Source organism: Lynx rufus, unplaced genomic scaffold (genome assembly GCF_022079265.1).
Source record: "Lynx rufus isolate CCGP_SWC_20201006 ecotype Redwood Valley unplaced genomic scaffold, mLynRuf1.p SCAF_8, whole genome shotgun sequence".
In the NCBI taxonomy this organism is placed as follows: domain Eukaryota; kingdom Metazoa; phylum Chordata; class Mammalia; order Carnivora; family Felidae; genus Lynx; species Lynx rufus.
The window spans coordinates 24,410,848-24,423,628 of record NW_025814896.1 but is presented as its reverse complement, the minus strand read 5'-3'; the positions used below and the strand labels follow the sequence as shown (position 1 = coordinate 24,423,628).

The window sequence follows — 12,781 nt, the reverse complement described above, 5'->3', positions numbered from 1 at the left end:
CTGGAATTGTGGTGTTCCCAAACAATTTGTAATAAATAGCATGTAGTATTGACATCATGGTGTATTTACTTTTTTTTTTTTTTTGGTTCACTTTTAAAATACATAAATTAAGGGTGGATTACAGTATATACCCAAAATAATGTCACTCTCACACATCAAAAAGGAGGAATAACTAGTGAGGAAGAAACAAAACATAATCCTTTGTATACACAGGGAAGAGTGACCTAAGTATGACAGGCTTGGGTGTCTTCGACTGGGTCACAGGGGAATAAGGTTACAAATCACTGCTCAGGCCAAGAGTAACAAGTATAGAGATATTGTGGCAGCTGGCCTTAGTTCTTCTATAACACCTAGGTTGGAATAAATGAATTTTAGGAAGTTTTTTTCTTTTCAACATTTAGGGGATAATATTATTTTATAGCCAAAAAGGGGTACAACACAAGGGGCTTCACCAATAGTGATCTTATTTATTATTCAGCTGGGTGGTAGGTACATGAGCGTCTCTTTTATTACTCTTATATAGTGTTTATGTTTAAAGATTCATAATAAAAACTCTATTAAAAAAATTTTATTGTAGGGGCGCCTGGGTGGCGCAGTCGGTTGAGCGTCCGACTTCAGCCAGGTCACGATCTCGTGGTCCATGAGTTCGAGCCCCGCGTCAGGCTCTGGGCTGATGGCTCAGAGCCTGGAGCCTATTTCCGATTCTGTGTCTCCCTCTCTCTCTGCCCCTCCCCCGTTCATGCTCTGTCTCTCTCTGTCCCAAAAAAAATAAATAAACATTGGGAAAAAAAAATTAAAAAAAAAAATTTTATTGTAAACCCTATTCATTGTTTCGAGAAAACCCAATAGGAAAGGCTGCAGGAAAGGCAGGCAAGCAGGATTCGAGTGAAAACATCTTTCCATTTAATCTTACTCCATTTGGATGCCAACTAGAATCTTGATACTGACAAGAATAAAGAAGCACTTGACATTTCAGTCTGATTTTATGAGGACTTAATATCAAGAAGGCTAATCTGAGCAGTATCTATACACAGTTGACCCTTGAACAATGTAGGAGTTAGGAGTACCGACCCCCTGTGCAGTTGAGAATCCATGTATGACTTCTGACTCCTCCAAAACTTAAGTACTAATAACCTACCTGTGGACTGGAAGCCTTACATAACATAAACAGTTGATTAACACACATTCTGGGTTATATGTATTATATACTGTATTCTTACAGTAAAGTAAGCTAGAGAAAAGAAAACGCTATTAAGAATCATAAGAGAGCACATTTATACTACTGTATTTACTGAAAAAACTTGCATATAAGTAGATAATGCAGTTCAAACCCATGTTGTTGAAGGGTCAACTGTATACACTACATATACATATGCCTTCAGAAGTCATATTTGAAATTTTTACTTACTATCAAGGCAAAGTTTCCAAATATTAGACACATTTAATTGCTAAAGAAGCCTAGTTAGGAGACAAAATAAAATACCAATGTTTCCTTGAAGAGAAGCCTTGTACTGCTGTATAAATGATGAAAAGTACGCAATCTTTAGCTAACATTTTATCACCTGGTGGTCGGTTTGAAAATTCTGGCAGTTTAGGGCCTGAGTTGTCCAAGTTAATTCCTTGTTCTCCAGGCAATGGCTGCTGATCCGTGTCCTCCAGCCCAGCTGGGCGATTATCTGGGGTACTAAAAAATAAATTATACATTTGGGAGTAAGTTGCTTAGCTTATACATGAAAGTAGCTTAACTTCTCCCCTATTTTCTGAAGACATAAAATCTGTTTGCATTATCATCTTTATCGTAACTTCCATATCTCTAGTCCGATAAAATATTCACTGTTTGGCATAAAAATAATCCAGCAATTTCATTAAACAATAAAATCTACTTAATCTAATAATAGTATGGCTATTTACTCAAAGTGCTTTCTACAAATTTCTGACATAATGATTTTCAAGTAATCATCCATCGCTTAAATGTTTTAAGACCTGATCATAGTTTGGACTATCAACATTATAAAGTATTATTCTTGTGAAACCACACTATCTTTGGTATAGTTATCAATTTCAACCATGGAGTCCAGATTGTTTATTTTTTGTGGATATTATCGCGGCAGCTCTCACAATTCATAACACCTTGCAAGAAGTTGTAGGTTGGCTGATGAAAATGGTATCCAGGGAATAAAGAAAAATGGAGAATACTAGAACAAAGCTAATTATTTCTGCTACAGAATGAGTATTTGCAGACATCCCCACTGGTTTTGGGATGCTTTCGTTTTTACCTGGTTGTAGCTTAGAATTTTTAGTGGGGAAAAAGAAATGAAAAAAAAATGTTATCTACTAACATCCACATTCCCAAAGAACCAATGTACTCACATCCATTTGGTTTGCAATCTTATTCCTGGCTGTATCTTTCTTCCCTATCTTTAGTTTCCCTTTGCCCTGATATTGGTCACCCAGTTTTAGACAGTATTTGATCTCATTGTATTCTGTGTGGTTTCTAAGCCTTACCTTAAATCCATTTTAAAAAGTCCTAGCACATGGAAATTTAGAGCTTGAAGCAGGTCTTTAGCACATCCAGATGCCTATAGCAATTTGTTCCTTCTATGACTTCTCTCTCACTTCAAATTATAAGGATTCTGTAGGTCTCTTTACTTTCATGGAACTGCACTGCTAAAAAAATCTCAAGATATCTGGTCCAGTCACTTCATGTTATGGATGAGAAAACAAAGGCCCAGAGAGGTGTAAGAAACAGGTCCAAGGCTCTACAGTGAGCTAGTGGTAGAGTTAGGAGCAAGTGCTCTTCCTATTATACCTACTGTCTCCCTTTTGTAGGAACCCTGATGCCTATATAAGGTCCTTTCCACAATTTCTAGCCCCAACAAGTAAGCGATCTTCCTCAGAGCTGGTGAAGACAGCAAGAATGCATACTAATGGCAACTGAATAGCCTTACAATTTTAGACTACTGGGAGAAATAAATACCCTCTCAGGACAGCAGGTTGAAAGCAGTAAGGAATTTAACTTAGAGCTACTGGAAAAATTAGATAATTAAAGGTCTTATTAAGTCTGAATTTAGGAAAATATAGTTTGTTAATATACAGTCACAGACTTTTAATTTATAATACTCAAGAAGCAGCAAGTGAGTACGGTATAATCAAAGAAATATCATGGGAAGGCTCAGAGACAGTTGGGTTTTATTTTGAACATTTATGGTTGTTTAACTAAAACTCTCCTACAGTTCTAGCAATTTGTTTCAATGAACCCATTTTACATTCATTAGTCACTATTCCCTATTAACAAATGTCTCTTCCAATTTTACGATTAAAGGCAGAAAATCCAGTTTAATCAATATGCCCTCTGGAAACATTTTATCAAAGTCAAAAAAACATGATTAACACTTAGCTTCAAGACATGACATATAAATTAATCGTCCTTCCTGCTATGATCTTGCAAAAGAACTCACCTACAGAACCTTTACTTAAGGGGTAATTGATTTAAAAGGTCCAACCATGTTAGAATGAGGCTTTAAGCTTCTAGGGATGATGGAGATGGAGAGCCTTTACTTACTTATTTTTTCACAAAATAGAGAGCCTTTGAAGGAAAGGCATCTGTACAAAAAATTATTTCTTTTTGTAAAAAGATTTTATTTTTATTTCTTTAAGTAATCTCTATATCCAACGTGGGGCTTGAACTCCCAACCCTGAGATCAAGAGTTGCATGCTCTACAGACTGAGACAGACAGGTGTCCCCAAAAAACTATTTCCATTTGAGAGAGCGGGGAGTTTTGATAAACTGTTTATATTTCCAAAACACATTTGGCCTTTCTGGCTCCCTAGTAGCTGCTATAACCCTGAAGTGCTTTGTGGAGTGTAATGTGGTAGCACTGGCTACTTTTCAGTTTCTATGTGCCACAATCCCTGAGACTATAGACTTAAGAGACGTAGATCAGTCAGTTGCAATGTATGAACCTTGTTTGGCTCCTTATTTGAACAAACGATAAAAAAAGAATTAATTTAAGATAATTAGAAAACTTTGAACACTGTCTGTGTGAGACTATGGAGAAAGTGTTCGTTTTCCTACATGTTAATGGTATTATGTGTTCATTAAAATAAAAAAACCCAACCTGTCCTTATCTTTCAGAGGTACATAGTACTGAAAATATTCACGGTCATTTTGCTTTAAAATAATCAGAAAGGTAATGGGAGATGAAGGCAAGACAGACTATGACTTGGTAATTGTTGAAGCAGAGGGATTTCATACTGTTCTGATTTTATACACGTTTAAAATTTTCCATCAAAAAAAGTTCACATAGAAATAAATACAATTTGAGGCAAAACTATCACAACCTACTTTAGATCTTGCTGACTATTTTTCTTCTTCCGAGGGGGTTTCTTCTTCTTCGGTTTATTTGCGTTGGTATTATTTTGCTTATTGTTTACCCCAAAATGGCCTGCAGAGATGTCACTCTGCAATAAGTTGACCAACAATGGGCTTGTTAGCGTGACATCCTTATTGACCGGGAAGCCAGGATTCTGACCACAGGACATCTGATTTCCATTGGGTGCTCCACTGAAAGGTGCATTGAAAGGCATCCCATGGCCTGAGAAGTGGTTTCCCGAGGCACTGTTTCCCTGCATGGCCTGCACGTGGGGGGGAACCATGTTGGTTTGTTGCATGTTAACATCAGGCATCATCTGAGACAAACTGACATCATTGTTTGCTGTAGTAGCAGGATCACCATGCTGCTGGGCCATGTGTGGGCTGGGCCCTGGTGGTCGCAAGACCTGCCCCTGAATCCCCATAACCTGAGATGGACTGTTGCTCACGGGCCCTTGCTGTGGCAGCATCTGTCCTGATATCTGTCCCGTAAACTGCACCATGTTTCCTTGCATGTTTGGAGTTGGTCCCCTCATTATCTGTGCTGGTCCCGGCATGACATTGGATTGGTTCTGAGTGTTAAACTGTTGCTTATTCCCCTGCATCTGATTGGTCATGATTTGCTCTATCATTGGGTTCTGTTGGAGTAAAACTTGCCCCTGAGGCCCCATCATCTGGTTATGTGGCGCCATCATTTGTGGGCCCTGTTGGGGAAGAATCTGCTTGGGTGGGGTCATCCTTTGAGGCGAGGGCCCAAGATTTTGGCTTTGAGGGTTCACCATCATCTGGCCCTGAGGCATAAGCTGGGCCCTTGAAAGGATCATAGGATTCTGAGGGTTCAAGGTTCCTTGCTGCTGGACCATCTGGCCCTGGGAGGGCACAATCTGCTGGTGCATGCTCATCAGCTGAGATGGTGGGCCCTGCTGGGGCTGGCCTTGCATGTTGCCCAGGTTCACCTGAGGAACCCCAGAACTACCAGCCTGCTGGCTGTTCATGTTGCCATGAATTCCCATGAGGCCGGGCTGCATCATATTTGGTGGCCCGTGGGACACCTGCATCTGGTTTTGAGGAGGACCAGCTCCTTGACCACCTTAAACAAACAAACAAAAAAAGGACAGTTTCAGATAGAAATACTCTTATATTGGTATTAAGATACTCTAATTGGAGAAACACCAATAACCCATATATCCACTGACCAACATAAATAAATATGCTATGTTTGACATATTTTCTGTGTCTTTTTTGAAGTATGGAGACATGACTGTGGAATGATTGGTTACATTCCCAATGACCACACAACAGAGAAGGGGAAATGGTTTCTTTACTCCTATTTGGTAACTTAAAGATAACACTTTGAAGATCAACAGTTTAGTTTCTTTCAGATGAAATAAAGAGAAAGGCAGCATCTCATTGTTCGAAAATGACATGTAGCTATTTTAAGGTGAAGAAAATTAATGAAAAGCACTGTAGGCTGGTGAAATAAGCTCTGCTTTAGATGAGTCAGGAAAACAACAAATGTGATGCATTGTCTTAGGAAAACCTTGGCAATGCTAAACATGCTTCCTGGAAAACTAATGACTCTCAAAGTTTACATGTGTGGTATTGGATGCTGCACATGAAAGGAAAGAACACCTGATACTTCCTAAGGACAGGTCTCCTCTGCCCCAGTGTGGTAAAAATTCCTTATTCCTTATCTGAAGCTGAGCCTCTGGTGTAAGTCAACTGACAGATAACCCAGAAACTGCAGACAGAGGAACAGTTACCAAGGGATGTTAAAACTTCACTGACCCCTAGGCTCAGAGCTTTGGAGAAATGGTCTCCTCTGAGCCCGCTGGTGTTAAATAAATCTCCGATCCACCAAAACAAACAAACAAACAAACAAACAAAAAACAAAACTTCACTGACCCTTCCCTGTGGCAGTCCCTGGTAGATCATACAGCACATGTCCTATTCTCAGTTATTTCTAATTTAGACAAAGACATTGCCTGGCTTGCTGCAGTGTTTACTTATTGTTGGGTCTTTAGGATTTTCCTATAGTTACTTGCATTATCTCCCCCTTTTTACTGAATACTCTTTTAGATTATTTTATAGCTCTTTGTCACTTTTAAGTAAGGACTAGAAAGCGGCAGCCATAATGAAGTTATGAGGCCAATCCACACTCCAGCCAGGGAGGCAGGGGACAAACTGTCCCTTGTTCACATTATTCAGTTTTTCTGAATCCCAAAAAAGATTTTGGGATCATTAGCCTTATAAACTCTTAACTTAAACTCCATGATCACTGTATATACTGTATAAACTGAATATTCTGTACACACTGAATATACAGTGTATACTCATTCAATCATTAATTACTTCTTGAGTAACTAATATGCACAAGACACTTTTGGTGCTAAGGTAGTATCAATTAACAAGACACACCAAACCCCTGACTCTATGGAGTTGGCAAGAGACTGTAACAGACAAATATTTTTTCAGGAGAACTAAAAGCTAACAAGAGAAATAAAGTAGGGTTAAGAGAACAGAAAATGAGAGACAGGAGTAGAACGATCTTAGGAGAAGTGTGGAAGTCTAAACAGTATGTACCTGTGGAAGGCACCATATAGAAATACAAAATAGATGTGCTTGGGTGGAAGAATGATGAATGATTTTATCACTATTCATAACTTCCTACAGAAACCATAAATTCACATAACCAGGAATGCAGTTTTGCATTGGCAGATGGGTAAAGTAAAACAGTTTAATCTGCCCCTCTCTCACGCTTCAAGAGGTAGTTTGAACTTTAAAAAAAAAAAAACTAAGTTAGAACTTTTCTTGTTCCTTAGTGATTTACCATTAAAAGTTGGAACCACACAACTAAATTAACTCTAAGTGGGGATGGGGAGTTCTCCACAGAAAATGTTTGCACTTACTTCATTCCGATCTGGCTCAATGAGAAAGGATAAGAAGATTAGTCCATGTGGTGCCTAAGCAACCAGAAACATGAAGTCTGGGCATATTACAACACTGTTTTACAAATTTTTTTAGCCATTCTGCTCTATCCTATTTCTCCACAAATACACTGTCGGCATTAAATCTATACTGATTGAAGTCTGTTCTTCAAACACCACATTATAAACCAGAATTTAGACATTCTGCATAAACAAAGCTAACACGTACTATAGAGAGATTTTGAAAGGTGCAGTTGCCCAAAATGCCATGTGTCTCTGTACCTATAGTTTCCTTTGCCAGAAATGCCTTTTGCCCTTTTACTAACTTGGGGGTTGGCAAACTATGGCCCATGAGCCAAATCAAGCCCACTGCCAGCTTCTAAATAAACAGTGTGTGGAACACTGCCATGCTCATTTGTCATATTGTTTATGGCTACTTTTGTGCCGTGATAGCAGAGTTAAGTAGTTGCAACAGAGACCATATAATCTGCAAAGTCTGAAATATTTACTATCTGGAGTCCTTTACAGGAAAAAAAAAATTGCTGAAACCTGCTCAAACTCAAGTTTAATTTCCTTTCCTTCGGTTCCCAAGACACTGTACCTACTTTTGATATATTAGTTATTGCCCTGAAAGAATAATTTGGGTTTGAGATTAAGAGAAGGACCAGGATTTATATTTATCTGTATATTCTTATTATCTATCATGGTATCTAGCACACAATGTTCAATAAATGTTGGCTGAATAAATCACAGAAAACAAACCTGCATGCTGGACAGTTTGATTTGCTTGCAGCTGAGGGGCTCCTGAATTCCCAGGGGTGGTTGCTGTGGTCGAAGGCACCTGACCTTGTATAAAGTTCGGATTGGCCTGTCCTGCTGAGAAGCCAGGTGGGAGGCGTTTAGGCATTCCTTAATAGAAAACAATGAGTAAGGCAGTTACCTAGCAAATTTATACTCTTGCTTAGATGTGGAATGAATAAGGAAGGATGAGCTGCATGAAGTCTCCACTGGCTTAGCTCTCTCTGTCACACTGGTAAGATCTTTAATAATAAGGTTGGGAAAGATGGTTAAAAAAATCAACACAATCTCTTACATGAGCATTGTCAAAATGAAAAAGAAATACTAAAAAATTTACACTTAGAACATGCCAAGGAAGAGATGGCAATCTGCTCCCTAAATGTGATCTGAGGCCATGTCACAGCAAGGTTTAGGGCTCACTTTTCTCTGTAATACAACAGACCCCAAAACTTTACATACTTTAACATAGGTACCAAAGTAATATGCTAAATTCTCTCATATTCAAACAAATTGATATGAAATACTATAAAACAAAGAGCTGGGTCCTGATATTAACGATAGGTGATTTTTTTTCCATTGAGGGAAATGGATGACAATCTCCTTTGTGGAAAACTTCCCCCAATATTGTGCTCGTCTCTTGGGAAGAGACAGGAGATTAGCAACAATCCATAGGAGCTTCAAAGTGAGGCTATATTAAATTATCATCATGCCTTCCCCTTATAAGGTTTGCTGCAATTCCGACAGCTATGGTACCAAAAGCCATGCTTTAATGGAATCTTACTAAAGTATTACTTCCTTTTATAGGAAGGTTTAATTTCAGAAAACAGATCTGTAAGAAGGAGGATCTCAGAACCCACTCATTGTTTGTAACATAGGCCTTGATGTGGCCAGATCACCTACGTGAGCACATAATCTGCTCTATGAAAGCATCAAGACCTAAAGCTCACTTAAAAATTTTTGTTTTAGTCCATTTATTTTTAAGGACCAATTTTTCAATGTCCTGAAAAACGCTCTGTAGACAAATATGCATTTGTCCTTTCTTTAGCAGTGACAAGTCCCCATTTGCATGCTTCCACTATAATTAAATCAGGAATCACATTTGCAGGAGGGACTACCCAGCTTCCACTGATCCAGGACTAGATGCCCAGAACAGTGAAGTTTGGAACTGAAACATTCTTGCATTTTCTAAAAACTTCTTAGGATTTAAATATCAGAGCCTGCACGTCAGTAAAATTAATTACAAGAGAGTGAAGAGACTGATGAGCAACTTAATTTCACCAGAAACCATGAGAACATGCCTTTGCTATGTTGCACTAAAGATGCAAGGGTTTTTTTCTGGGTAGGCAATGGGTGTCTTTTGGTGGGGATATGTTCATCAGATGACAGTATTACTGGCACTCTCTATACCTTACTGAAAAGCTCCAAGCACATTCATGTGCACTAGATCAATGATTAATAAGATAAATAATAAACATGGAGATGGATAAGTTTTACTGTAATCGTTTTACCTCTCACACATTAAGCTCCATTGCTTTTTCTTCATACAAGAGGCACCTTACAAAATAAATAAATAAATCTCCTTTAGGTATAACTGGTGGAATTCCCTCTCTAAGGAGCAGGCATTGGCATTATAAACTATAAAACTCAATGATCTCTGAAATTATTCCCCTTTAACACTTTAATCAAACTTAACAAATACCATGCTTACTACTTTACGAAGATTATCAAACTTGAAAACTCGAAGGGCCTTTTCCCCAAAAGACCCTGTATTTATTTTTTTCATTTTTGCTCTATTGCATAATCTTAATTTTTTTTCAACAGCTGAGCGATTTAAATTAATAAAATGCATGTTTCTTCTGGACATCTTATCAGTCCAAGATCAAGCAAAAGTAATTTAAAAAACAAAATGAAAATCTCTATATTGAGTTTTACCTGCATTTTCATCCAGAGGGCTAGGCTAGCTTAAATGTAACCAGTAAGATGCTGCATAATGTATCAAGTCAATAATGTATCAAGTTAACTAAGTTACATCAAGTGTCACCACTACATCCACAAAGCCAAATAATTACATCCTCCCTCCATTAACTCTAAAAATTGAAGTTCTACTAAGATCTATCTCCAGTAAATTTATCAACACAAATAGCTTCAGTGCTCCTCACCTCCTAGGCCTGGATGTAAACTCTGTGGCCCCTGGTTTGGTGGCTGCTGCTGCATCACCATGAAGTTAGGTGGCACATTTCCCTGTTGAACCATAGGATTCCGACCGGGAGAGCTGACGGGCTGCTGAAATCCCTGGGGAAGTGGGTTATTTTGAGGTGGCCTTGGTCCCATCTGCTGCTGAGTTTGGTTAACCGTTGGGGAGGATGCAGGGGATCCCTGCTGGAAGGAGGAGGGTGAGGAGGCAGGAGACTTGTTGGTGAGGTGGGGCTGCTGCAGGGGGGTTGGGACCCTGGAGGGCCCTCCCTGCAAGCTCTTCATCTGAGGAGCTGTGAACTGGCCTGGGTTGCTCATCTGAGGAAAGTTTGTATGGGCTTGTGAGGCTTGCTGGCTGCCAAAGGGATATGGAGGGGGCGGGTGGGAAGGTGTCTGTACCGTGGCTAAGGATGGTCTTGCCTGGAGCTGCTGTTGCATTGGGCCAGGCAAGGGAGCCTTCTTCCACCCTTGGCTTGCAGTCATTGTGCCCAGAGAACCCTGGGCTGGAGGAGGCTGAAGGGCTCCAGAAGGCAGCTGGTTCCAGCCTGGAGGAACAGGCACCTGAGTTGGGGCAGTAAACTGGGGTCTCATTCCCTGTGGCTGTTGCTGCTGATGCTGCTGTGGGGGTCTTGCCTGCAACTGCTGCTGCTGCTGCTGCTGCTGTTGCTGTTGTTGTTGTTGTTGTTGTTGCTGCTGCTGCTGCTGCTGCTGCAGCTGGGGAAAATTAGCTGGGTTCATTTGTCTGTTCACAGGGACAGGCTGCATTGGGTGGTGCGGGGGAGCTAAAGATCCTGAGGGATGATTTTGCTGCTGTATATGGAGCCCAGAGAGGAGTGGATCCATTGAATCTGTTTAAAGACAGTCAACAAAGCAATAATTAAACTACTGCAACCCTAGATCCTACAGTAGTCCTGGCAATCGTGAAAAATATAGAGTAAAATCCCCTGGTACCTTCAATGAAATGTTTGCGAACACCTTCTATACGCAAAGCAACACACCAAGATGACAGAAAGATGAATATTGTCTAGAAAGAGCTTATGGTTCAAAAGTGGATATAAGAGCCAAACATAAAATGTGGAGAGCAGTATTTTCCAAAGCATATTCTTGGGAACTATGTTCATTAGTGTTTTAAGAAAATAAAACAAAATACAGTCAATTTGGTTTGGGAAACAACTGAACCTAACCACCTTAGACAGGTTTCTTCATGGCAGGACTTCCAGTGCCTCCAGAACATTAATTCTGAATCTCTAGGAAGGAGGTAACATATGATGCACTTACCAAATTTATTATGGAATTCTCTGCCAAGAAGTATCTTGCAGGACTAAGTAGCCCAAGGAATGCATTGTTAGGAATGTTGGGTTGTAACTGATAAGAGAAAGAAATTCTGAGAAGGAAATGGACTTTCAACTTGAAGAAATAGGGCAGATTTTGTGAAGAAGGTGGTATTTAAGTTGGGCAGTTAGGAACGTGGAATCAGAAATAGCTGAATTTTGTAATGATCTCTGCAGAGAGTTCCAGCCTCTTTAAGCCACAAAGACTGGAGGTCATTACCTGACTGAGAAGCAGGGCGAGGAGTCCTGGGCTGCAGCTCTGAATTGGGGCCTGGTGCCATCATGGAAGATGACACATTTCCACTCTGGGGTATCATAACAGTGGCAGGGCTGGTCATCCTTATTAGTCCTAAAGGAAAAAGAAAATCTGTAGAATAGAGTACTGGAATTGGCACAACATTTGTTTTTAAGTAAAATATTTCAAGAAGATAAAAAGGTATGGAAAATTTATGTACCCATCATCTACCTTGTTAATTAACATTTTGCCCCATTCCCTTCAGATACATATGTAGGTACAGCAGAAGTCCCCACTCCTTCCCAATCTCTTTCCACTCCCACTCTCTTATAATTGGGATTAATAGTTACATGCATGTTTATCTTTTCCACATATGTGGAATGTATGTATGCTTTTCTGTATGCTTTTAATCTTTGTATAACTGGCAAAGTCTGTCTTCTTCAGTTTCCTTTTTCTCTTAATATTATTTTTTGAGATCCATCCATCCTGACTGCTATTTTATGGAACCCACACATTTATTCTCCTGCTGATGAATAGTAAGATTCTCCCTCCCACTGCCCTGAATTTTCAATCTTATAATTCTGCAATGTCATGTATTCTTGTGGACATGTGTCTTTAGACTATATACCCAGAATTCCTAGGTTTTAAATTATAAGCATCTTCCATCTTACTAGATATTGCCAAACTGCTCTCATAAGTGGTTACGCCAGGGGTGCCTGGCTGGCTCAGTCAGAGGAGCATATGACTCCTGATCTCGGGATCATGAGTTCAAGCCTCAAGTTGGGTAAGAGATTACTTAGGTAAATAAATAAACTTAAAAAAAAAAGTGGCTATTCCAATTTATATTCCAACTAGCAATTTGAGAACTCCTCTTGTTCCGTGTCTTTCCAATTTCTGATACTGCTAAGGCTTTATAGGATTTACC

The 12,781-nt window shown here is 39.5% G+C and overlaps 1 protein-coding gene across 9 annotated transcripts in view; it reads right to left on the bottom strand.

The window, feature by feature from the left end:
• The window catches only part of NCOA6 (nuclear receptor coactivator 6), a 107,476-nt gene that overhangs the window by 22,791 nt on the left and 71,904 nt on the right, over positions 1-12,781 (bottom strand). For 6 of the 9 annotated variants that reach the window (XM_047069274.1, XM_047069271.1, XM_047069269.1 and 3 more), the window contains 5 exons: positions 11,842-11,970; positions 10,257-11,138; positions 8,062-8,208; positions 4,346-5,462; positions 1,563-1,684 (listed from right to left, as the gene is read on the bottom strand). In XM_047069274.1, coding sequence (XP_046925230.1) covers positions 1,563-1,684; positions 4,346-5,462; positions 8,062-8,208; positions 10,257-11,138; positions 11,842-11,970 — 2,397 coding nt within the window. The remainder of the gene's footprint in view (positions 1-1,562; positions 1,685-4,345; positions 5,463-8,061; positions 8,209-10,256; positions 11,139-11,841; positions 11,971-12,781) is intronic. The other 3 variants (XM_047069278.1, XM_047069275.1, XM_047069276.1) reach the window with 3 other exon arrangements.